This window comes from Pyrus communis, chromosome 7 (genome assembly GCF_963583255.1).
Source record: "Pyrus communis chromosome 7, drPyrComm1.1, whole genome shotgun sequence".
Classification (NCBI taxonomy): domain Eukaryota; kingdom Viridiplantae; phylum Streptophyta; class Magnoliopsida; order Rosales; family Rosaceae; genus Pyrus; species Pyrus communis.
In genome coordinates, this window is record NC_084809.1 from 7,823,711 (window position 1) to 7,846,119 (window position 22,409).

Sequence of the window (22,409 nt, forward strand, 5' to 3'; positions counted from 1 at the left end):
TTAAAACTTAATTTTAACCTTCTAAATGAAGGGAAAAGGATCTTCACCTCCTTTTCCTGGGGAATTCGGATGATCCATGATCTTGATATTTCATCGTATATCGTGCGGTCAATTTTCGTTAGGTACTATTTATATTTAATTTTAAATTTTAAATAATTTATAACCGCACGATGTACGATGAACGAATACGACCACAACCACGAGATCCCCTGTGAGGATCCTTTTCCTAAACGAAGTTAACATGCCGAAATCCATCTTTATTCGTGGCAAGGCAACGAGTTGAATTTGTATCGTCATTTCTTTTTGAAATGGTGTCCCGATATAAAAATGGACTCTGAAAAATCCTAACAAGTTAAATTGAAAGGAAAACTAATGAAAATGGTTTGAAAACTTTGAGTTTTAACGAAAATGACAAAATAAAGGATAAAATGAATAGTACCAAGATATATTTTTTGATGTAAAAATGTGATTTTTCGTTAAAATTAACAATATCGGGAATTTTTCGTTAAAGTTTTCTAAATTAAAAGCAGCTGATCATGCTTAATTGATTAACTAAACAAATGAAGTAGGAAAGTAAAGCAAAAGCAAAGGTAAAGTCAGAAAACACAATCCACCAACACCAGCATTGAGCACACAAATCACGGTGGTGGGGATTGTATAAACAAAAAGATTTATAAATTCCCAAATCCGAAAAGCACAAAATCCGATTTAATATTTGATAATTTTGATTAATTCATGTTTTGTCCGACCACAATTTGTTGTGTCCATCATTGCCACTGTTTTCTGTGGTTTTCAATTTATGCTCAAATTTGGTGAATGTCAGCTGAAAGCAGACTGTCTCAGTTTTCAAAATTAGAGTTCTTTTGGTGCAATTTTGGGAAAGTTTCTGGTTATGGCGGACAATTCAGTTTCTGAGCTTCAGCTTGGAGAGGAATCAACTACGGAGAGCTCATCTGATCAGCACCAGGTGACTTTTTGCAATTTTCAGGTCACAGATTTTAGTAATTTCAGTAGTAAAGATTTAGTTTTTCTGTTTGTTTGCTGCATTTTCTCGGTTACCAATCAATAAGTGTTAGTATTTTGCTTTTGTTTAGGTACTCTGAATTGGAAACTGAAAACTTTAAAAGGGTTAATCTCAAAATCTGAGCTCTTTGGTTCTTTAATGCTTAAATTTAGTATCTTTGAATCCAATTAGCGAAAATCAGTTCGAGTTATGTGCAGAAATTACATTGCTTTCGAGTTTTTTGCATATCGCATGTCGGTTTATTACGGTTCATGATGATGATATAAGGTTCATGTAATTCTTTGACATGTATTTACTTGTGCTGGAATGCTTGGACTCTATAACATTTTTCGATTTTCGATCTCATTGTTGAATAGTGTACCAATAAAAGGGTTTGTTGGATTTGCAGATTCATGAACAAAAGGAAAAGAATGAAGAAACCAGTTCGTCTAGACGGCCAAACCTCTCCTCGTTGCAAATACCGGCAAGGACATTGGAAACCAGTTCGTCTGCTTGTACGAGAATTGATATTCCCTCCACACCAAGTCCAAGTTCTAGTAAAGTTGGACTACCGCCTAGGCCACATTCAGCTAAGATCAAATCAACCGTGAAAAATCTGTTTCCTCAAAAAAGCTTCCGGGTGAAAAATTTGCCTCTGGATGGCGAGAAGACGATTCTCATTATGCCGGATACATCACCGTCAGATAGTCCGTTGGAAAAGCCTTCTACTTCACGGTCTTTCTCGCTCAATAAGCTTTTCTTCTCTACATCAACAAAAGGGACTCATTCTTTACCAGTTACACCAAGTGCAAATCTGGGTTCTGAGATTGGGCAGGGAAGACAAGTGGAGAGTCATTCTGATTCTGTAAGTAATTCTAATTTATCATTTTCATGTACCAGTGCCAGTTTAGAAATTCTCGTGTCACACTAAAAATGAATTTTGTTTCAGAGAATTGAAGTTAAGCATCATATGTCCCGCTCTTTCTCAGTTCCAGTAAATATTGCGACCAGAAGTTTAAGGCGGATGGATTCTGGATGCATGATCCGTGTAATTTCAGCAACTCCACGTCCTTCAGCAGTTGAGCGTGCCTCACCAAATGCTGACCCAGCACTGGAAACGGGTAAATGCTACCTCCTGTCATGAATAGAATGTGAAAAACTTGGCTCGTAGCCTTGTACGAGATTGAGCATAAATGGTGAAGCACTTTTGTAGGAGTATTATATGCACTAATCATGCTGGAAGGAAGAATGAGCATATTCACAAACCTCTCCTACAGGCATGGTTACTGCATATAAATTTTGGCTAGTAAGAGAACGAGAATATTCACAAACCTCTCCAACAAGAAACTGCAGAATTATAGTACATATAATACTCCTGTTGACTTTTAGTAGTGCTACGTTGATTGCAGATAGATTTGATTTCATATCTTTTTATTCATCTGTTGATTTATGGTCATTCACTTGCAACTGGGAACGTCATTCGTAGCTTTAAAATAAAATAAAATTGAAAGCCAAGGTTTTTATACTTTCTCGGTTGAAGTATTGAGCCATTAACTTTTATCAAATGCTTACAAATTTATTAATTTATTTTTCCCACTATGAGTGCTCCTTAATTTTTTGTAATATCTAACATATATATCGGTAACTAATGAGAATGATAACTTGCCAATTTCAGCCACAGCCACTGAAGATTCGGGTGAAGATATTCCTGAAGAAGAAGCAGTTTGCAGGATTTGTTTGGTTGAGCTCGCAGAAGGTGGTGATTCTCTTAAAATGGAGTGCAGCTGCAAGGGAGAGCTAGCACTTGCTCACAAAGATTGTGCAGTAAAGTGGTTTAGCATTAAAGGGAACAAAACCTGTGACGTCTGCAAGCAGGATGTCCGAAACTTACCTGTAACACTACTCAAAATACACAATCCTCAAACTGTTATTAGACGACCACCAACAATAATGGAGCAGAGGGAAGTCCATCATTACAGGCAAGTCCCAATTATTCCAATGATGATAATGATCCCAGCATGACATCGTAATAATGACTCATTATAAAATGCCCCGAGGCTCCATGTTTTCAATTTTAGATGAAATGACTGTGGTATATTCACCGAATAATGTTTCCTACCAAAAGAAAAAGTACCACGCAACCCACTCCCTCCCAAGTAAAAATGAAGAGAGAAGACAAGTATTACATGAGATGATGAGAAACACTCGCAATATAGAATGAAGAAACAATTTTATGCTGTTGTATCTATGAAATCTTCACAGAAATCATCACATTGATATGTTAGTAATTCTGGATACTTGATGGAAAACTAAACTACGCTCCGTTAATGCCCCATTTAACATCTATCTGTGCATGTCTGGTTGCTCATTTTGCTTCTTTTTTTTTTAATTTTCACTTTATATATTTACACTTCTAATAACCTGGATATTTCTGGAGATGGGGGAGGTGCATGCTTACACGTCTTCTACTGCTCCATTAAACACATAGAAAAAAACATGATAAACAATTTGTTTCCATCAACTTGTCACTCGGCACATTTTCTCAAAATGTTTGGTATCATGCCCTCAGTCGAGACTAGAGATATTACCATGTGAGTTTGATTTTGGATTTTGCCTTGTTGCATGCTTGACAGGGTCTGGCAGGACATACCGGTTCTTGTCCTGGTCAGCATGCTTGCGTATTTCTGCTTTCTGGAGCAACTTCTGGTTTGTTTTGTGCTTATTTACAATAAACTCAAGCTCTTCATTATATGGAATCATGGTTTTGGTAGCAAGCTCATACTTGCTGGCAAAGAGAAAATTCGACTAGATTTCATAAACAGCAATTGTTCAGTCATCATATTTTCTGTGATATGATCCTGAAGAATTTACGACTTGCAGTCTATACATTTATGCTTGTTATTTAAACATATGTATGAACATTTTGTTCTTGTTTTGCATTAGAATCGTTATGTGCGTGAAGTTTCCTTTTTCATTCTGAACAGGTATCTGACTTGGGCCCTCGTGCTCTTGCCGTTTCCTTACCCTTCTCTTGTGTTTTAGGTATCCTTTCATCTATGATTGCTTCCACAATGGGTGAGTTTCTTCTTCCTTTTACTATCAACTTGTTTTTATTTTATGTCCTTTCTTTATATAAATCCTCACTTAATAAAATACAGTTCTATACAGCTTAATTATTTTTCCCACTATATCCATGAAGTTATTAATTTTAATCTGTTCACCCGGTTTTTCTTGTTTCTCTTTGGTAAGAAATGGAAGCTTTGTCATATCAAACTTCAATTAGGAAATATTTTTTTGCACCCTTTTAAGGATGCAGTTGGGGCCATCCTGTTTGCCAACTCGAGAGGCCAGATTCCAATAATCTGCATTGTTCTTTTCTCTCTTAAGTAGAGGCGAGATTTAGTTCATCAGGTACAATTCTAGAAAGTTAGAGGGCACAAAAAGGAACATCAAATCTTAGAAACATAAAAGTATGCTGGATAAAAAGTACCCTAGGAGTTAATTTTGTACAATTCAACGAATAGAAGTACGGAATTTTAAGATGTGAGAGAGATATTGCCCTAAGGAAATTAATTTTAAAAAAGAGTTATCTTTTTTCGATGAAACACCCAGAGTGGTCTTTTTCTGAGCAACTCATGATGTTTTCTGTTCTCTTTCTCCCCCCCTCCATCTCTATTTTTGCTACGAATAAGTGGAGCATTCTATTTTTCATGAATTATACCTTGCTTGAATACGCTACCTGATTATGCATGGTGGTGGCAGTGAGCAGGAGCTACATATGGGCTTATGCCTCCTTCCAGTTTGCCATCGTGATCCTGTTTGCCCACATATTTTATACTGTAGTAAGCAGAACCGATTTCTTTCATGAATTTACACACCCTGCCTGTTTTCCTTTCTTTTCCTTTTTCTTTGTATTCTATTAGTCTCTGCTGCAGCCTCTCATGTTCACTGACCGTGCAGCTTAATGTAAATCCAATTCTCTCAGTCCTCCTTTCCTCATTCACTGGCTTCGGGATTGCAATCAGCACGAATTCCCTTCTGGTTGAGTATCGTAGATGGAAAATCAGCAGACAACTGCAATCATCCTATCAACATGCTAGCAGTGCACTGCATCTGCATGAACTACAACTGCAGCAGCACCGGCAACAGCACCAGCAGTGGCTACAGCAAGAAGAGCAATATCAACGCCAATCCCAGCAACAACGACGGCAACAGTTGATGGAAGATTCACATGATCAGTACCAGCAAGTACAGCGACAGCTTCAGCAGCAAGAAGAGGAGCATCATCGACACCAACAGGAGCACCAGCACCAACGGTTGGATGGAGATCCAAATGCTGATGGTTCTAGGCCGCTAGAAGTTAGACAGGGCACATAGTCCATAGAGATTGAGCAATTTTGGTTTCTTTGATAGGTAAATTCGAGCTCTGTATACTGAAGATCTTTCATCTTTTCCCATGCGTATTACCATGTAATCATTTTCTAAATACGGGGCAGGCGACTTTCTGTTTTCCTTGCCAGCCATGTAAAATCTGTACCTACTTCTTATTTATTATTTAATATAGGTGCTCATTTTAACTCCGTGCAGCTTTAAAGGTTACACGGTCAGGAATCAGAGACGCAAGAGTAACTTGACAAGAGGCGTTTTCTACCTCAGATTCTTAGACAAGGCTGACCGGATGGTATGTTGTATTCACCAGCCATGTGCTCGACTCATTTACGGACATTTTTGTAAGCGAAAACGTCTCAGGCATGACGAGGTAGTCCCTGCCAAGTGAAATACCCCGCCTTGATGGGCCGTTTAGTCTTGACAGCTACAACGAGCAATTTCAGAATTCCAATTTTCGTACTGAGCCGTAGTTTTTCTCTGTTTTTTTCCTGATTATTTGTTAGTGTACGTGTATTTCTTGTACTTTACAAGGTTCTTCTCATCTTGTCTCTAACCCCTTAGCCTTTAGGGAAGGAAGCTTTCTTGTAAGAATTTCGCAGAGGCCGTGCCTTGCAAGTTCTAGTGTTACACTTTTGGGTTGTTTCCCCTTAGTCCTCCAAACTATTTTTCGTGCCAAGTTGGCGTCTAAGTTTTTAGTGTGTACTGCTGGGGACAAGGACGCTCGTTACAAAAGTTGACATAAGTGAATCGGCCAGGGCACGATGCAGTTTGGCTCGGGTTTTGGACGGAATTGCACATCAGATTGACCTCTCAGTTTGAACATTCTTCAAAACGAGTAACCGAGTTTCAGTCATCGGTACTGTCTTTGGTAATGACGGTAACTCATCACACATCACTGCCCTCAATAGTTAGCACAATTCAATTGGAGATAATTCCTATAGAGTGCCAGATTTTGATAAGTGGTACGAGAGAAAAAAATTTAAGAGAGATTTCATAGCAAGAGCTTAAAACTGCTCATAACATCTCACCAAAATTTGAACAGTGCCTAAATCAAAACTAAGTAAAATGAAGGAATCTGTAAAGAATCCTGCGTACACCAATTATGCTACAACAACCTTGAGTTTCCCCCAGCAGATCGAAAACGATAACAAAAGCATGTCTTACATGGGCAGTAATGCACATTTCAGCTCTCGCCTCCACGTTTTACATCCAAGGTTGGTTTGCTAACTGGGAAACGTTATGACCTTGCTGGCGTCAAGAGTCCATCTGGAGATATGCTTGAGTAAACTGTATTAGCAGACACCCAACGTCTATCGGAGTACACTTCTAGCTTTTGGTTTGGCCGTCAATACTTCAACAAACCTGTACATCCATCGATCTAGCATTCCTGATGCAAGAAAAGGAATATAAGAGTTACAATGAATGGGAAAATTGATGAAAAAGTAACCCTCCCATCTGTAACAAAAATATGGTTAGATTGGAAACTTTGATGGCCTAGACTCTAATAGAGAGCACATCAACTAGTTGGAACTTCAATAAGCGGAAACGGAAGTTCCAAATCCACAATATATTTTGATTGTGCTGACTTATAAGAAATCATACAGAATGAGAAGAAAAACCCATACCTGTCAAAGCAAAGGTACCACCCAACACAGCACAAAGCCGAGTGATGAAATGGAGAAAACTGTGGCGTTCTTCTTTGATAGTTACAGTAATTGGTGAGAGATCATACAAGAAGTATACAGCTGGATACAAACAAACGAACAAACAGGGCCAATAATTAACACCAAGAACCCAATAAAAGGGACAGACAAATAAATTTCTCATAAACCAACCTGGCCATGACCTATCAAACTGTTTCATAGGAGAAAAATATTCTGTGACAGAGAACTGATTGGTTGACAAAACTTCTTTTGAGATATACCTATATTCAGTTGGAACAATCTGCACCGCAACAAAAAGATACATTTTCAGAATCGATCGAGTTTCTAAGTTGTCCATGAAAGCCCTCTATTAGAATGTATGTAGAAGAGCATATCTAACAACAAAGTTAGGCCTGCTGATGTCCCATGCAAATTATCTAATTGGTCATGTTCTGAACATTAATGTAGAACTTGAAACAAATCCTTTAGTTTTTCTGTTCCTAGCAATTGCATCAGTTCATTTGTATTTGAAAACAATAGTTTCGAGACAGATACTTAATATTCCTAAAATGGTCCTCTTCATGTTCAAAACTTATTGCGCTGAACTGATATCAAAATGCCAACTGACCAATGAAGCAAAACTCCATTATACTTTGACAAGGAACTGGCAGCATGCCATGCCTCTAAGTTCAAGATGTTGAGGCAGAAGAATTGGCAGCATACGGCCCAGGGAGGTGTATAACTTTGTAATGGACTTTAGGTATATTTATTTTGATAAAATAAATTCACGTAAAATCCATTTATGAACAAAGACAAAGTATTGCAGACCACTTGATGAAAGAAACGGTATAATTCTTTATTAGAGAGACAAGTTCATTGGCTAGGAGTACGCTTTTTGGATGCAAGTCTCTTCCTAGCAGGGAAACTTTCTTGCTTTAAATTTCTCCGATCTGAGTTAAAATATGGGGCAACTACTCGACCTTGCACAAGTAACAGAAGGTAAAAAAAAATTAACATTTAAAGTTCATTTAAGGGCTTACACGCAAGCAAGCATTCGTGCACAGACATATGCATGAAATATGCCAGTGTATATTGCAGATACCTGAGATTTAAATCTACCAAAAAGCTGTATACAAAGGAAGTTGACATATTCAAACCTTTATATAATATTTGAATGTGCCACTTGTGTCATGCAAAATACGGTCTGTCCCATCAAGTGGATTGTGAATTCCTGGATATTTTGGGCCAAACGACAAGTCATGAATGATGTGGCTTACATTTACATTTTGAGATCCTCCGAAAATCTGCACATAAACAGTAAGACATGGAAAAATAAGTTGGGAGCTGTAATTAACTAGAGCCAGCAAGCTTTACAAATATGCTATAGTGAAAAAAAGCTAGTTGACACAAGACTGATCCACAAAGAATCCCTTTTGATACGACAAGCAAGACAGGGATTACTTTACTCAAGCGCCTTCAATCCCCATATCATTTCCACACCCAAAAAGGTTGAAAATAGATTTAAATATCAAGTCAAAATGCACCAATCTTATGATTCAGCAGTTCCAAATGCCAAAACCCAAATTTATCAAATTTTTCATCCAGGGACCCATAATTTAGATCCACCATAAGTACTTTAGATCAGGCACTGCACTATGCATGTTCTAGATCAAATGAAACTCATTCACCACAAAAAAGACAGAAATTGGAAGGAGGAGGCAACAAACATTTTAAGGCAAACTAACCATTTGTGCAACGAAAATGTTTAACCCATGAACTGATATATGAAAGTTTCCAGCAACCCTTTGGACGTCTAAAACACCAAAAACCTGCAGCAAAATTTTATATCAGATATATGAAATTTCTGAAGGAGCAAGTGCAGTCCAATAGTATAAAAAGTGGAGATCTCTGTAACGATGTACCCGGCATCCTTCTCCATTTGCTATTGCATGCTTTACCCTCTTAATGAGATCTTCTGCAGCTTGATCAAAAGCTCCTTGTGAATGAATTTCCTGGTCCTTATCATCGTGATTATCTTTGCCATCATCTGGTCAACGTTCTTCATCAGAAAAAGAAAATCCAAAAAGCAAGACATACAACCAAAACAAAATGCAATAATGCAACATGGACAGTACCATGCTTGTGTGAATGCTCCTTTTCAACAAGGTCAGACAAATATTCAGTGCCGATGATGTGGCCATGACTGTTCAGGCGAAGCTGCAGCCACTCTAAACCGGTTAGGAGAATAACTATGAGAGAGGGGAAGTATAGAGACAGATCACCAGTTGCCAATTATAAAAACCAAATCATACTATATAAATGCATAGTCAAAACCTTTGTAATACAATCATCAAAGTTTAGACAGATAGAACACCTTTTTCTACCATTGTACAAATGCAGTTCATTGCTGTTTGACATGAAACACCATATTACATTGCAGCCCAATAACAGGAAATACATAACAATCAATAAAGTCTCTTACTTTCCATATGTTTGTGTCAAGATCTACTTCATGCTTGCCTGACATATCGATTGCATCAACACTCAAGACTGCAATCAAACGTAGAAAACCGAAGTTTATCATCACACAAAGCTACCAAATGATGAACAGAAAACCCTACAAAGAAACCGCCTTTCACTTAAATAGCAAGAGAAAGAACATTCTCACCATCACAAGGTAAAGCTGGAAATGTCATATTTATATGAATCGGAAGAGTCTCTCCGCGCTTTAAGTCTACGGACATCTGCCAAAAACACAACCCCTTTCAATTAGACAACTTACAATCTCGTAGCATCCATGCATTTCTTTCAATCAATTATCCACTTATTCAACTTAACAAAATCTCCGGAAAACGAAAAGCAACGCATTAGAAATTCAAACCTGGTGGACGGTGTATGTGGTGAGATAATATCTGAGCTCGTGCACAAACAATGTCGCCATTATAAGCAGCCCAACAACAGAAACTACAAATTCAAGAAAAGCCAATAAATTTTCGCAATTCACAAAAAACCCAACTCAAAAAATACAAAACCAAACCAAAAAAATCTCAAAAATTACCAAGTGCCCCGGATTGCGTTTTCTGCAGCAAGTGCTCCTCCGCCCGAGGAAACGCATCCAGGTTCTTTAACGCTTGTCTAACCCTCATTTTTTACCGCGATTTTTACCAATAACAACGATAAATTTACCCAAATCCTGCACCATTTTCAAAAATTTCAACTTTTGAAGCATCAAAAAGTAAAACCCCTCGGATTCAATCATTCCGATCAAATCAAAATCATGGTGCTTTTATAGAGAGAGAGAGAGAGAGAGAGAGAGAATTGGAATTGAAAAGGGAGGGAGGGGTACCAGTAGATTTTCTTTGAACGAATCGCCCAAAAACAGAGAATTTCGCGTTCCAGAAGACCGCAGACCGAAGTCGAAGAATTGAAGCTGTTGGACTCCGTCGGTTTTATAGTTCTGAGCTGGGTTATGGTGCGCGCGCGTCTAACTTGGCCTTGTCCTGAACCCGCGCCTCCTCTTTTGCTATTTTGCTTTCTTCAAGATTCAACCATTCAAGGGGTCGTTTATTTTGGCATAGATGATTGAAAACTCCAAGGTGATCAATTTTCTTGATGGTGGTTCTTGATATATATATATATATATATAATTTATTTTGGTCCACTATTTAAGAACTTTTTTTCGAGTGTTTCGGGATTAAAATTATGCGACAAGTGTTTAAATGAATCGAAAATTAATTAATAAATTGGAACATTATAATTTAAAGGAGGACGAACTAAAATATTAGTGTTTTTGTGCGATAAGGTAGATGAGATTAAAGGAGTCATTTGCTTCTTGTAACTCAAAAGTTATACTTTACTGGCTGAAATTCAAAATTCGTTTTACTTTGCCCTTGGAATACGATTTTGATCCTAGTTTGCCCCTTGAAATTTGAACGTCGTTTTTATAAAACTCACAATTCGCTCCATATTACCTTAGATCTGTTAGTTTCTTATGGGGGTTTAATTTGGGTGAACCAGACTAATCAAATTTATTGCACATGTGACATAGTCTTTTTGGATGTTGGGTCTTTTACATATATATATATATATATATATATATATATATATATATATATATATATCTTTCAGGGAGAAAAGAGAGTTCACAAGTCAAATGAATGAATTTTGTCAATGAGTAAAATTGTGACTTTTAATTTATAGAGAGCAAAGTGAAATTAAAATAGAGTTTCAATTAGCGTAGCTATAAATAAACTTTTTGTTAATAAGTAATGCTGCCCACACATCCTATTTTATTTCTCATCACCTATTAATTTTTATTCTTTAATTTTCTTCAATTCATTCGATTCGATGACGAAAATTAAAAAAATATTTGAGAAGCAAAAAATGGTGTGGGGATATCAGCTTCCTTGAAAATATAATGTCACGTGCAGATGGTATGAAACTTCCCTAGTTCCATCTTAAAGGTCTCCACGACCCTAGTTACAACATTAAAAACACGGCGGAAGTACATATACATATGCGGTTGGGTTTCAGTTGAAGATCGTTGAGTTGAGTCTCAGTAGGTCGGATGGCGGCAAAGCTGTTAGCAACTTCCCCATTTGTAGGAATTGCGGTACTCGTCTCCCTCGTAGCTCTCTTCGCCTTCTATTACAAGCCCTTCTCCCAACAGGTCAGAGATCCCCAAAAGCTCGTTCTTTTGTTTCTCTTTTTCTTCACAGAAAACGGAACTCCCCAGCTCAAATTTTTCATGGATTGGGGAGCTGAAGAAATTCAAGATTCGATTTTTCTTGGGTTTTCTTTGGAGAATTTGTCTGTGAATTTCGTTTCCGAGATGGGTTTTTGATTTGTTTGGTTGTGTTGGATTTTGAATGTTTGAAATTATAGTGCAAAAGTATGTGACTTGATGTTGTTGTTGTGATCTTATAGAGATTGTTCACTGTTGAAGAACTGGCTTTGTACAATGGGACTGATGCGAGTTTACCGATTTTTCTAGGAATTCTCGGGTACCCTTTTCGTTTTCTCTCAGTTTAGATGTATGTATTTACACATAATGCAGCACCCTAATGCAATTCAAGCACCCAAATGTGTGCATTATGCTAGCTTGGTTAATTATTTAGAACTAAGAGATTGAAGTCTCACACCGTATTGAATTTCGGCAATCAAGCAGAGCATTTTATATGGTTCCTAAAAATGCCTTGTGAGTATGCACTTACTGATTCCTATAAACTGATCAATATTTTGCGATCAGATTGGTTTTCGATGTGACGAAAGGAAAATCTCATTACGGTGAGGGTGGGGGGTACAATCATTTTTCTGGAAGGTTTGTTCGCTTATGTAATCCTTTTGAACTTGCATACTTAAATTTTGTCCTCAGTATTGATTTGTTCTCGATTTTTCCCCAAAACATAGGTTCGGATTAGTTGTGCTAGTCCAAAATTGTTATTCGTTTACATCAATTTCATTGTTATGGTTCATAACTTGTTAAACGTAACAATTCTTTTATATCCTTTTATGCTTTGTATCTGTGATTCTGTATAGACTTATATATTAACAACTGTTTTCTTTCGCGTGCAACCCTGCAATCAATCAAGAGATGCTTCACGAGCATTTGTTTCAGGAAACTTTACAGGTAAACAAAGGTTTGGCTTCTTTTTGTCGCTTCTAATTGGTGATGATTTTATGCAAGTTTGAGGTTTGATAGTTTATGGGCTTGCCTTTGCATTGATTATAAGCTCATTTTCGGGGATTTGATGGAAAGTAATTCTTGATGCTATTAAGTGTTAATGTTATAGTAGTAATATAGTATTTGGCATTTTTTTATATTGCAGGAGATGGGCTCACAGACTCATTACGTGGTTTATCAAGTACACAGGTAACTCGTCCTTTTTTTCTTCTCTTTCTATCCTAATGTTTTTGGAACCATTCTAGGTTATAAAGGAAGAAAAACTGCTAAAACTTAGGACACTGTCTATCAAACATCACTACATTTTGAAATCACCGGTTACACGGTAGAAACCAACGTGGTGATGGCATGCCCAATTCACCCTATGAATTCTCATTCAACGATCTATGGAGTTAATAACGTTCACCCACACTTGACGATTGTCTAATGCCAAATTGAAGCCCAACTGACTTGTAGTCTGTAGAGTCATTACTTCTAATGTGAAATCATTACTGTATGGATTGAATCGAACCTATCTTGTAGAGTTTTGACTACCTCATGTCATGCTTTGCTGTACTATATTTATATCTTTTCCATTTTCTGACACATCCACCTTCAACATGGCATGTTTTGTGACTTTTCTTGATAAAGTTTTGCACTATCGGCCCTTTTTTATTTTTTCACTTTTAAACAGAATAACAATATTAATGGACTAATACGTAATATTCAATCCTGTACTAATATGCTAAGTTTCATCAGTTGCTACAAGTTTGATTGTTTTGGTTTTTGTTTGTTCTTTCGTATCTTTCAGGTGAAGAGTGTCGTTGAATGGAGGGATTTCTACTTTAAAAGTTACATGTGAGTTACAAACATCTGTCTGCTATCTTTGTATTTCGATGAAGTCAGAAGTTTGAAGATACTGGAAACACAGTCCTATTCGCCAATCTGTTTACTACTTTTTAAACAGTTGGAAACATCTTTGGAGTTTAATAGTTTACATCTACTACCAAAATTTTGATTAAATAAAACCGAAAAGTTTACCACAAATCCCCCAAACTTTCTTTGAGGTGGGCAACCCTATTATGATGCAATGTCATCATCATATCCGCTTTTATATGCCCGTGATTGTGTTGGTAATAAGAGATATTTATGTCTTTCTGAATTTCATACTGCCTTTTCCTTTGAATCATTTATCTTGTAAATGTGTAGCCGTTTGCGGTTCACAAGACAGACCCCGGTGCCTTGTCCTGTGTCAATCTCGATACTCTTGTTCTTTTGTTCACCATTTTGTTTCAGCGAAGTTATCATGTCAAATATATTTGAACTAGATTTGTTTTTGCTTTTCACTATATTGGTATTAGGTCGAAAGGATAATGATATTTTGTAACTGATCTTTCATGGGTTTGAATTGTCAGATTTGTAGGGAAACTAGTAGGTCGTTACTATGATTCTCAAGGAAATCCTACAAAATATTTGAAGGGAGTGGAAGCAAAGGCTGCGAGAGGTGCTCAGCTTTTGGAGAAACAGGAAAATGAAGAAGCGAAGCAACCTGGTTGCAACTCAAGGTGGAGCCAGGATGAGGGTGGAGAGGTACGTATCGCCCTGAATTGGAAACATAGATCGAGAACCAAACACTACTTGTGCTCTCATTCAGTTCTTATTATGTAACTTTCGTTATGTGTTTCAATATTGTGCTGCATCTTAGATTTATACCTGTTTTATTAGGTTTGGTGCGATGAGGGTGTCCCGAGGTTAGTTCAGAGACCGCTGCAAATGGCTTTGACTGGGAAAATGAGCACACGATGCGCATGCTTTAATGAAGATCAACTAGACCAACCGGGGTTAAAGATCTACGAAGGATGTGATTATCTTGCCAAGACCTGCCGAGTATAAAATGAGATCCGTTCTGGAACTTCCACATTAGAGTATATCGTTCTACATGCCGCCTCACATAGTTGTTGAAGAGGATGAACGAGGGCGGAGTAACAGAAGCATTGTCGATGTGTTAGGTCTACAATTTTCCTCCTTGCATTACATGGATTTTACAACAAGAACAAGGACATGTATATTTGTATGTTTTCTTTTAATTTATGTTGTGAATTATGTTTTCTTGCTGCAAGATAATCAATCAGTCAACAAACGTTTCTAAGGCTTGATGGGTCATGTTTGTTTGCATAGCTCTGTGTGGTAAATTGATGAGAATATTGGAGGGTCGTACGATTTTAGTAGCGTTAACTATTTAGTTTTTACTTTATAGCTTTTGTTTTCAAGCTTTTTTAAAACTACTTTTAACTGTTCAATAGTATCTTAACAAACAATATTATTTACATTAGGGTGTGTTTACTAATCCGTATTCAAATTGAGGGGAATTGAATTGAGGGGGAATTGGAATGAGCTGGAATCAGAATTAGATTTTTGGTAAAACATTTACTCTTTCATTGTTTGTTTTTTTTTTTTTTTTTTTTCTGTAGAGATAATTTTTTTTTTTTTAGTAAAACTTTTAGTACAAATTTAATATGAAACAATATTTTTTATTTGCTTCTTCATATTTGAGAAGATTCTTAATCACCCTAATTTATTTCCTCTCCTCTCTCTCCCCCACTCCCTAATCTTTCTCAGCAGCCACTCCCACTTGACCAAAACGCTCTCACCCACACCATCCTCTCCAATACCCACCACCACCACCGTCTCTCGTCCCTCGTCTCCTTCCCCATCCTCTTCTCTCTCATCCTCCACCGCCTCAACTCACTCCCCCTCATCCACAAGACTCTCCTCATTGCCGACCACATTCTCTCTCATCCTTCTTCCCTCCCGTTCGTGGCTGTTCACCAAATCCTCGTTGGCAAACGCCCTGGGGAATAAGGGTTTGCCATTCACACTAATCCAAGGAATCAATTTATGACTCGCATCCCCAAATTGGTCTACAACATTCGTATAAAGAAGGGTTTGCCGTTCCAAGGCTCATTCAAGAAGAACATGACTTTGCCCGGTGCTCCACCCGGGTCTGCAATGTGTAAAGGCAGTGTCGTGGTGGTGGTCAAGATGTAAGGAGTTGGCAGATGAGAAACAAAGGAGAGGGTGCGCTACTAGTGGAAGGTACAAGGGTATTTTGGGTAGAAATGTTTGATTCCAAAAGAAGGCTTCCTCCGGGAATTCTATTACCACCTCCATGTATGTAATTGAATTCTGGACGATTTAAGGAATTCGATTCCGGATTTTTAAGTGGGTCCCACTTACTTTTTCATTCCTTGCATGTTAGTAAGCACTGGAATGCTTCGGGAGGAATGCGATTCCATTTCTTTCCATTCCACGATTTCGTTTCTTTCCATTCTATTCATGTTTGGTAAACATGCCCTAAGGTGGTGGGGAAGTAAGCTAAGCCTCACAATGGGCCAGCAATAATGTAGTTCAAAATTGCTTTTGGTGAAAATCGAACCTAAGACTTTTCACTTACAAGTGAAAGTGAAAATGAATATCACTAGACTGTAATACTAAGTGATGCTTAGTACTAAGTCAAGAAGAATATTACTAATATACCATGTTGTGTTTCGGATTCGTGGAAAGTCTCTCTGGTTGGTAAAGAAGATTATTCGTGTCAATACCAAAGCCCAATTCCCGACCCCAAGGATTTGTCATTTTACATGTCATTTTCCCAACTCTCAGGATGCTGATTCTTCTTCTTTCCTTTTTCAATATATTAATTTGCTAATCCGTAATCAGAATAAAAAGAATAAAGTACGAATTAAATTGAGGAGAAATAAAAAGGAATGGGAGTAAAAATGAGATTGGTTCCATATCAATTATTTACTAATTTACTTAAATCAGAATTAAAAGTAGCTTAATTACTAAACTACCCTTGTTTAAAACATTTTTTCAAGCAAATTAATGAAATTTAACGTTATATCATTAATAATTTATCAGGTAAGGTTTTGTTTTAATAAAAAATTATTTAACAAAGAGCTAGTTGTTAGTTTTTCTCTTGAACTTGTATAGAGTTACCGATTTCCCTTATGAACTGTAATTTTAGCCGATTATCTCCTTGAACTTTTGTAATTAGCTCATTTTCTCCATGAACTTTAACTTTAGTTGATTATTCCTCCTAAACTTTTAGGGTAAAGTACAAAAAACTACCTCAACTATTGGTGTCACGACACTTTCATACCTTATCTTTTAAAATTGACAATGTCATACCTCATATTTAGAATTTGGTCAAATGTTACACCTTCTGTTACTTGGCCGTTTACCATTCAGTTAAATGTTGACGTGTCTTGATTTGGGATCCACTTTCTACTAAAAAATCATTAAAAAATTATTAAAAACTAAAAAAAAAAATTTAATATTTTGTAAATATTAAAATAATAATAAAAAGTAAATAAAAAAATAAAAAAAAACCCTTAGTTCGTCCTTCCCCCTCCCTCTCCTCTCTGTTCTCCCCATCTTTATCTTCTTCCTCCTACCTGCAAACCCAAAAAAAAAAAATAAAAAAGAAAAAAAAAAAATCCAATTTGTATTCCCCCGCACCCACCCTCAGTTTGTCTTCCTCCCTCCCCACTCCTTCTTCTCCCTCCTGCAACCCAGAAAAAATAAAATAAAAAAACCAGATCCCGTTGGTGGGAAGATGGGTGCGCATAGAAGGTGGAGGATGGGTGCAAAAGAGGATGTGGAGAATAGATAAAAGTGGTGGATTTGGGGTTGACAAGGGGTTGGGTTAGGGGGGGGGGGGACGAAATGGGTTCACTTTGGATTTGTTTGTTTTTTTTTTCTTCTCCTTCTTCTTCTTTATGGGTTGAAGGGGTACATGAACTGGGTTGAGTTGAGTTTATTTTTATTTTCTTCTTCTTCTTCCTCTTCTTCTTCTTTCTGGGTTGGGGGGGGGGAGAGAGGGGGAGGCGAATTGGGTTGGGTTGGGTTGGATTTTTTTTTTCTTCCTCTTCTTCTTCTTCTTCCTCCTTCTCCTTCTCTTTCTTCTTCTTCCGTAGGGGGGTGTTGATGGGTTTTCAAAAAAAAAAAAAATTTTTTTTTTCTTCCTCCTTCTCCTTTTTTCCTCTTCTTCTTCTTCTTCTTCCTCCTTCCTCCTTCTCCTTCTCCTTCTTCTTCTTCCACAGGAGGGGTTGATGGGTTTTCAAATTTAACAAGGGAAGAAGATGAAGTTGGGGAGAGAGAGAGAGGGGGGAACGGACGAAGTGGGATTTTTTTATTTTATTTTTTTACTTTTCTTTATTATTTTTAAAAATATTTTATTAAAAATTTAATAGAAAGTGGGTCCCGAATCAAGCCACGTCAGCATTTAACTAAAAAGTAAACGGCCAAGTAACAGAAGGTATAACATTGGACCAAATTCTAAAGATGAGGTATGACATTGTCAATTTTAAAAGATAAGGTATGAAAGTGTCGTGATACCAATAGTTGAGGTAATTTTTTGTACTTTACCCAAAATTTTACAAATAGCCAATTTTCCCCTAGTGTTAGATTTAAAAAAAATTCATCTATCCAATTTTTTATTTTTTTTTTGTCCCCATACAATTGTCATGTATTGTCCGCATGATCAAAATACATGAAAATTTTTAAAATCTAACATTAAGAAGAAATCGGCTATTTATAAAAATTCAAACAATAATCAATTACCATTAAAGTTACAAAAAAATCAACTAATTAAATAAGTTAAAAAATAATAATGAACTAAAATTAGAGCACAGAGAAATTGAGAGCTCTATACAACAAAAGCAAATCGACAAATATGCCTTTGATAAAAAACAAGAAAAGTTGTGCCGACTTGACCACCTGGTCCCGATCTCCCAGCATCCAACCCTTTGCTCGATCTTTTATTTCCCAACAGCCCTCCCACAGTCCCACTTGCCCAGATGCATAGATTAGACCCCCACGCCTCCCCCTTTCATCCTCAATCATTTCTCCTTCTCGTCAATAGCTTCTGCAAGCAACCAGGAGAACAGGGTCGAGTGGCCTGAGCCGAAGTCCTCCAATGGAAATTGGTGGGATCGGAGAAGACGATATGGGCGTCTGCCGGCGGGGTGTTGAAGTCGTAAGGTTATTCCATCGGAAGGCGTGCAATTCCATTTCCTCCCACTTCATTCCTCCTTCGTAATCCTCTTCTTCCAATCAAACCTTTCCCGGACGGCACAGCAGCACCAGGTAAGTTTAGTCGCGATTTTCAAGTCAACGTGGATTGTTTTCAACTTCTTTTCTTTTTTGTTTAGAGAATTTGAACTTTTTTTCATGAATTCTGTGCATCCTATATGAATTCCAGCCACAACTTACTCTGAAAATTAGATTAAATCCTAAATTAGAGTTTAATTTAAGGTCTAAGTTCTTAGTTTAGGGTTTTAAGTTTTGGTACAATCCTAAATTAGGGTTTAATTTAAGGTGTAGATCCTTAGTCTAAGTTTTAAATTTGGTTTTTCTTTTTTTTGCTGTCAGAGAGGACGAAATTGGTGTTGAGGTTTTAGCCTACTCGGATAGTTGGTGGTTTGGGCTCCGCTCCCGTTGCTTTAACATGTCGGGCCTTCAGAAGCGGCGGCAGCAGCAACGGGTCCCCACGGATGGCGGATTTCTTGAACGACCCCTGATTGAGTCTGATGATATCATAATTGATATACTGTCAAGGCTACCAGTTAAATATTTGATCCAATTCCGGTGTGTATGCAAGTCATGGCGCGCTTTGATCTCTGATTTGCATCTTGTTAGGAAGCACCTGAGACGGGCAGTGACAGGGCTTAACCCTAATAGCTATAGGCTTCTTATTTCAGACAGTCCTTTCCAATCCATAGACTACGAAGCACTCAAGGATGTCAGTATATGTGTGCAAAGCTCTTTTCTTTGTTTGCAATTGCCAGTAACGCTTGAACGTATGAGTGTTGTGGGTTCTTGCAATGGCTTGATATGTCTAAAGGGAAACAAAGGCGAAGTTCTCTTATGGAACCCTTGTACCAGAGTTACCAAAATGTTACCAAGAATTGCATGTTTTTATTTTTGTCCAAAGTTTTATGGATTTGGTTATGATTCCACCATTGAAGATTACAAGGTTATATTGGGTGGCGAATGTACAACTGCAGATGGCATGATGATTGCAGTCTTTACACTAAAATCAGGTTTGTGGAGGACTAAACAATACCTTGACTCTTTTAAATTGCATGGGCAAGGGTGCTTGGTTAATGGAGCTCTACATTGGGTAGAGCTTAAATGGAGCGGGGAGGAGCTCCGCCCTGTACTTAGTTCAAGAATCATCTCTTTTATTTTGGCGGAGGAGAATATTGTGCCGCTGCCCTATCTTCACATCCAAAGTTACATCTCCATTCGTATTGGGACTATTGCAAATCATCTATTTGCATATTTGTTCAATGACGTCAGTTTGAGTGATATTGCAATAACTGTATGGGTGATGAAGGATTATGGTGTCCATGAATCTTGGACTAAAATCATACAAATTCCTTTGAAGTCGTTACGTCAACTAAGTATGAATTTTGTTAATATTATCTGCATTTTAGAGAATGATGAAGTTTTGATGAGTTGTGATTCAAGTTACTTGGCTTTATACAATCCAAAGGAAAATACATTGACGAAGGTTCTTAATACTCCTACTAATTTGTTGCCTGAAGCAACTATGTTTGTGGAGACCTTAGTTTCACCAGTAATTGGTGGTGGCGCCAACATCTGAAACCAACAATGTAAGTCTCTTCACTCTATCTAACTCATACTATGCTGTTTTGTCTAGAACGACATAATGTTGAGTGGCTTCTATAAGTGTTTAACCTGAACAAATAAGATTCGATATTTAAGTTTTTACTTGGTGTTTGAAATATAGCATTTGTTCGAGCACTATTCAGTTCTTTTTAGTTGATATATTTTAGTAGTTTGCAAGTTGCTTTCGCGAATTTGGACGACATGCTAGAGGCAAATTGTGCTTTTTACTTGTTTATATTAAAAGGAACTAGTTTCATAGTAGATATTGGGCTTGTTTGGCAAGTGCTTTTAAACGATTGAAGGCACTTTTAGAGAAAGTGTTTTTTAGTTCCAAAAGCACTTGAAGTGCTTCCTGCAAGAAGCCCTCTTCTAAAAATACTTGCCAAACAAGCCCCATGTTACTAAGTTATGGAAAGTAATTCTTGACACTCTGATGTTTTTTTTTTTTTTTTTTTTTTTTTGGAGAAGAAACAATAACCATTTATTAAAAGAATAACAAGAATTACAAAATAGTGGAGATTTTTAAACTGTGCCTACCCGAATCACTTTACTATATGACTATGTCTGTCCCCTTGCCAATTTCTGTTGTAGAGCCTCTATTACTATGTGTCTTAGTTGGTAAAATTCCATCTCCCTTCTCCATTTTGTGACATATCCGATTGATTTCTTCAATTTTGTGGTTCATCCTCTGCCATTAAAATTTTGTTTTCTGTACTTTCTGGTCGTTTTCACACTTATAAACTCATTCTCTCTTATAACTGCTATCTGGTTCAACTGCATAAATTTTGGGAATCCGATGTGCCAAATCATTAATATATTGGTGTCATATTAATGTGGCTTATGGTTAAACGATTTTTTTTTTATTTCTTCCCAAACTGCTGTTTGCCTAGTCTCTAGTTCACTTCAATTGTAAGTTTATACTTAATATCTGTTTCCATGTGATAAGCACAATAAGCTTGTCCGTTCCTCTTCCATTTTGTTACAGGAAAGTGATCCCGTCTGATCTGTCTGAACTTGATTTGTTCTTGTCTTCGTTTTAATGGTTTCAGGTTAGATTTAAACTGTTCAGTTAGGTTTGGTATGATGAGGCGCCCCAAGGTTAGTTCAGAGACCTCCAGAAATGGTTTTGATGGGGGAAAATGAGCACGCGTTATGCATGCTTTCAAGAAGACCAACTGGACTAACCAGGGTGGAAAACTACGAAGGATGCGATTATCTTGCCAGGACCTGCCAAGTTTGAACGCGATTCGTTCAGGAGCTTACACGATAGAGATCTCATATATCCTACATCTGATGCCGGCTAGAGATCTAATATATCCTACATCTGATGCCGGCTGGCAAAGTTGTTGGAGGAGGAATGGAGGATGAACAAGGGCGGAAAGAGAAGCATTGTTAACGTGTTTTCCTCCGAGCAGTACATGGATTTTATAACTGTACATATATATTCGTATGTTTTCTTTTAATTTATACCCAAGCTTGGATATTCTTGTAGCTATATTATTGTGTTTTTTTTTTTTTTTCTTCGTAAAATCATATTCGTCTATTTTCTTTATTATAGTTGGATGGATTTAGATTTGCCTAATGTTTGCAAATAGTGTTATGAAATATAGATAGTTAGATCATTGAAATATGATGTAAAGTGAGCCTATAGACGAGAATGAAACCCTATATAAATATATCTCATGCATATAAAATATAAAGATATAAGATTGTTTGAAAATACTTTTAAAATGATTAAAATTATTTTTAATAAAAATGTATTTAAAATCAATTGTAAAAAATTAAAGGAAGATATTGGCAGATTGAAAATCGACAAATACCTCTAAAATTTTAGAGTAAATTGTAATAATGGTCTTTCAACTTTAATTAAATTGTAACATTCAACTAAAAATTTATTATCATTGGTCATTTAACTCATCAAAATGTGTAGCTATGGTCATTTTTGTCAACTTCGTTAGGATTTTGTCAAAATGAGTTATATTGGAAAGTCCATAATTGGGTTGAAGTTGATGGA

General features: G+C 37.0%; 4 protein-coding genes across 5 annotated transcripts; 3 read left to right on the forward strand and 1 right to left on the reverse strand.

Annotated features, from left to right (window-relative positions):
* Positions 1-578: 578 nt before the first annotated feature.
* Positions 579-6,034, forward strand: LOC137739845 (uncharacterized). Of its 2 annotated transcripts, XM_068479566.1 has the most exons (9): positions 579-967; positions 1,413-1,868; positions 1,953-2,124; positions 2,679-2,982; positions 3,637-3,709; positions 3,988-4,078; positions 4,766-4,845; positions 4,964-5,416; positions 5,591-6,034. In XM_068479566.1, exons 1-8 carry the CDS (start codon positions 893-895, stop codon positions 5,378-5,380), a joined length of 1,668 nt encoding a protein of 555 aa, XP_068335667.1. In that variant the 5' UTR covers positions 579-892; the 3' UTR covers positions 5,381-5,416; positions 5,591-6,034. The 2 variants fall into 2 exon arrangements, with proteins under 2 accessions (XP_068335667.1, XP_068335668.1); XM_068479567.1 differs by lacking the exon at positions 5,591-6,034 and having other exon boundaries at positions 4,989-5,356.
* An 87-nt stretch (positions 6,035-6,121) lies between these two features.
* Positions 6,122-10,520, reverse strand: LOC137739846 (uncharacterized). The gene is made up of 12 exons (XM_068479568.1): positions 10,382-10,520; positions 10,094-10,228; positions 9,917-9,999; positions 9,704-9,779; positions 9,518-9,585; positions 9,171-9,252; positions 8,958-9,082; positions 8,781-8,864; positions 8,193-8,339; positions 7,228-7,336; positions 7,018-7,137; positions 6,122-6,779 (listed from the first exon to the last, which is right to left on the reverse strand). Exons 2-12 carry the CDS (start codon positions 10,179-10,181, stop codon positions 6,703-6,705), a joined length of 1,059 nt encoding a protein of 352 aa, XP_068335669.1. The 5' UTR covers positions 10,182-10,228; positions 10,382-10,520; the 3' UTR covers positions 6,122-6,702.
* Positions 10,521-11,475: 955 nt separating this feature from the next.
* On the forward strand, positions 11,476-14,846 carry LOC137739862 (membrane-associated progesterone-binding protein 4). Its single transcript, XM_068479590.1, has 8 exons — positions 11,476-11,704; positions 11,962-12,038; positions 12,284-12,355; positions 12,627-12,664; positions 12,864-12,907; positions 13,509-13,555; positions 14,113-14,287; positions 14,423-14,846. Exons 1-8 carry the CDS (start codon positions 11,603-11,605, stop codon positions 14,588-14,590), a joined length of 723 nt encoding a protein of 240 aa, XP_068335691.1. The 5' UTR covers positions 11,476-11,602; the 3' UTR covers positions 14,591-14,846.
* A 3,616-nt stretch (positions 14,847-18,462) lies between these two features.
* LOC137739941 (F-box/kelch-repeat protein At3g23880-like) lies at positions 18,463-21,930 on the forward strand. Its single transcript, XM_068479697.1, has 3 exons — positions 18,463-18,847; positions 19,133-20,379; positions 21,445-21,930. The coding sequence occupies exon 2, from the start codon at positions 19,209-19,211 to the stop codon at positions 20,367-20,369; it is 1,161 nt and encodes a 386-aa protein (XP_068335798.1). The 5' UTR covers positions 18,463-18,847; positions 19,133-19,208; the 3' UTR covers positions 20,370-20,379; positions 21,445-21,930.
* Positions 21,931-22,409: the final 479 nt, after the last annotated feature.

Excerpts from the sequence above, each read along its gene's own strand:
- LOC137739846 (XM_068479568.1), bottom strand. The coding sequence starts at position 10,181 with ATGAGGGTTAGACAAGCGTTAAAGAACCTGGATGCGTTTCCTCGGGCG. Across the intron at positions 8,340-8,780 it reads ACATTTTCGTTGCACAAATG|ATTTTCGGAGGATCTCAAAA; the intron begins GTTAGTTTGCCT and ends GTTTATGTGCAG. Across the intron at positions 6,780-7,017 it reads TGGTACCTTTGCTTTGACAG|GAATGCTAGATCGATGGATG; the intron begins GTATGGGTTTTT and ends TTCTTGCATCAG.
- LOC137739941 (XM_068479697.1), top strand. The coding sequence starts at position 19,209 with ATGTCGGGCCTTCAGAAGCGGCGGCAGCAGCAACGGGTCCCCACGGAT.
- LOC137739845 (XM_068479566.1), top strand. The coding sequence starts at position 893 with ATGGCGGACAATTCAGTTTCTGAGCTTCAGCTTGGAGAGGAATCAACT. Across the intron at positions 2,125-2,678 it reads TGACCCAGCACTGGAAACGG|CCACAGCCACTGAAGATTCG; the intron begins GTAAATGCTACC and ends TGCCAATTTCAG. Across the intron at positions 2,983-3,636 it reads AGGGAAGTCCATCATTACAG|GGTCTGGCAGGACATACCGG; the intron begins GCAAGTCCCAAT and ends CATGCTTGACAG.
- LOC137739862 (XM_068479590.1), top strand. The coding sequence starts at position 11,603 with ATGGCGGCAAAGCTGTTAGCAACTTCCCCATTTGTAGGAATTGCGGTA. Across the intron at positions 12,356-12,626 it reads TACAATCATTTTTCTGGAAG|AGATGCTTCACGAGCATTTG; the intron begins GTTTGTTCGCTT and ends CAATCAATCAAG. Across the intron at positions 12,665-12,863 it reads TGTTTCAGGAAACTTTACAG|GAGATGGGCTCACAGACTCA; the intron begins GTAAACAAAGGT and ends TTTATATTGCAG.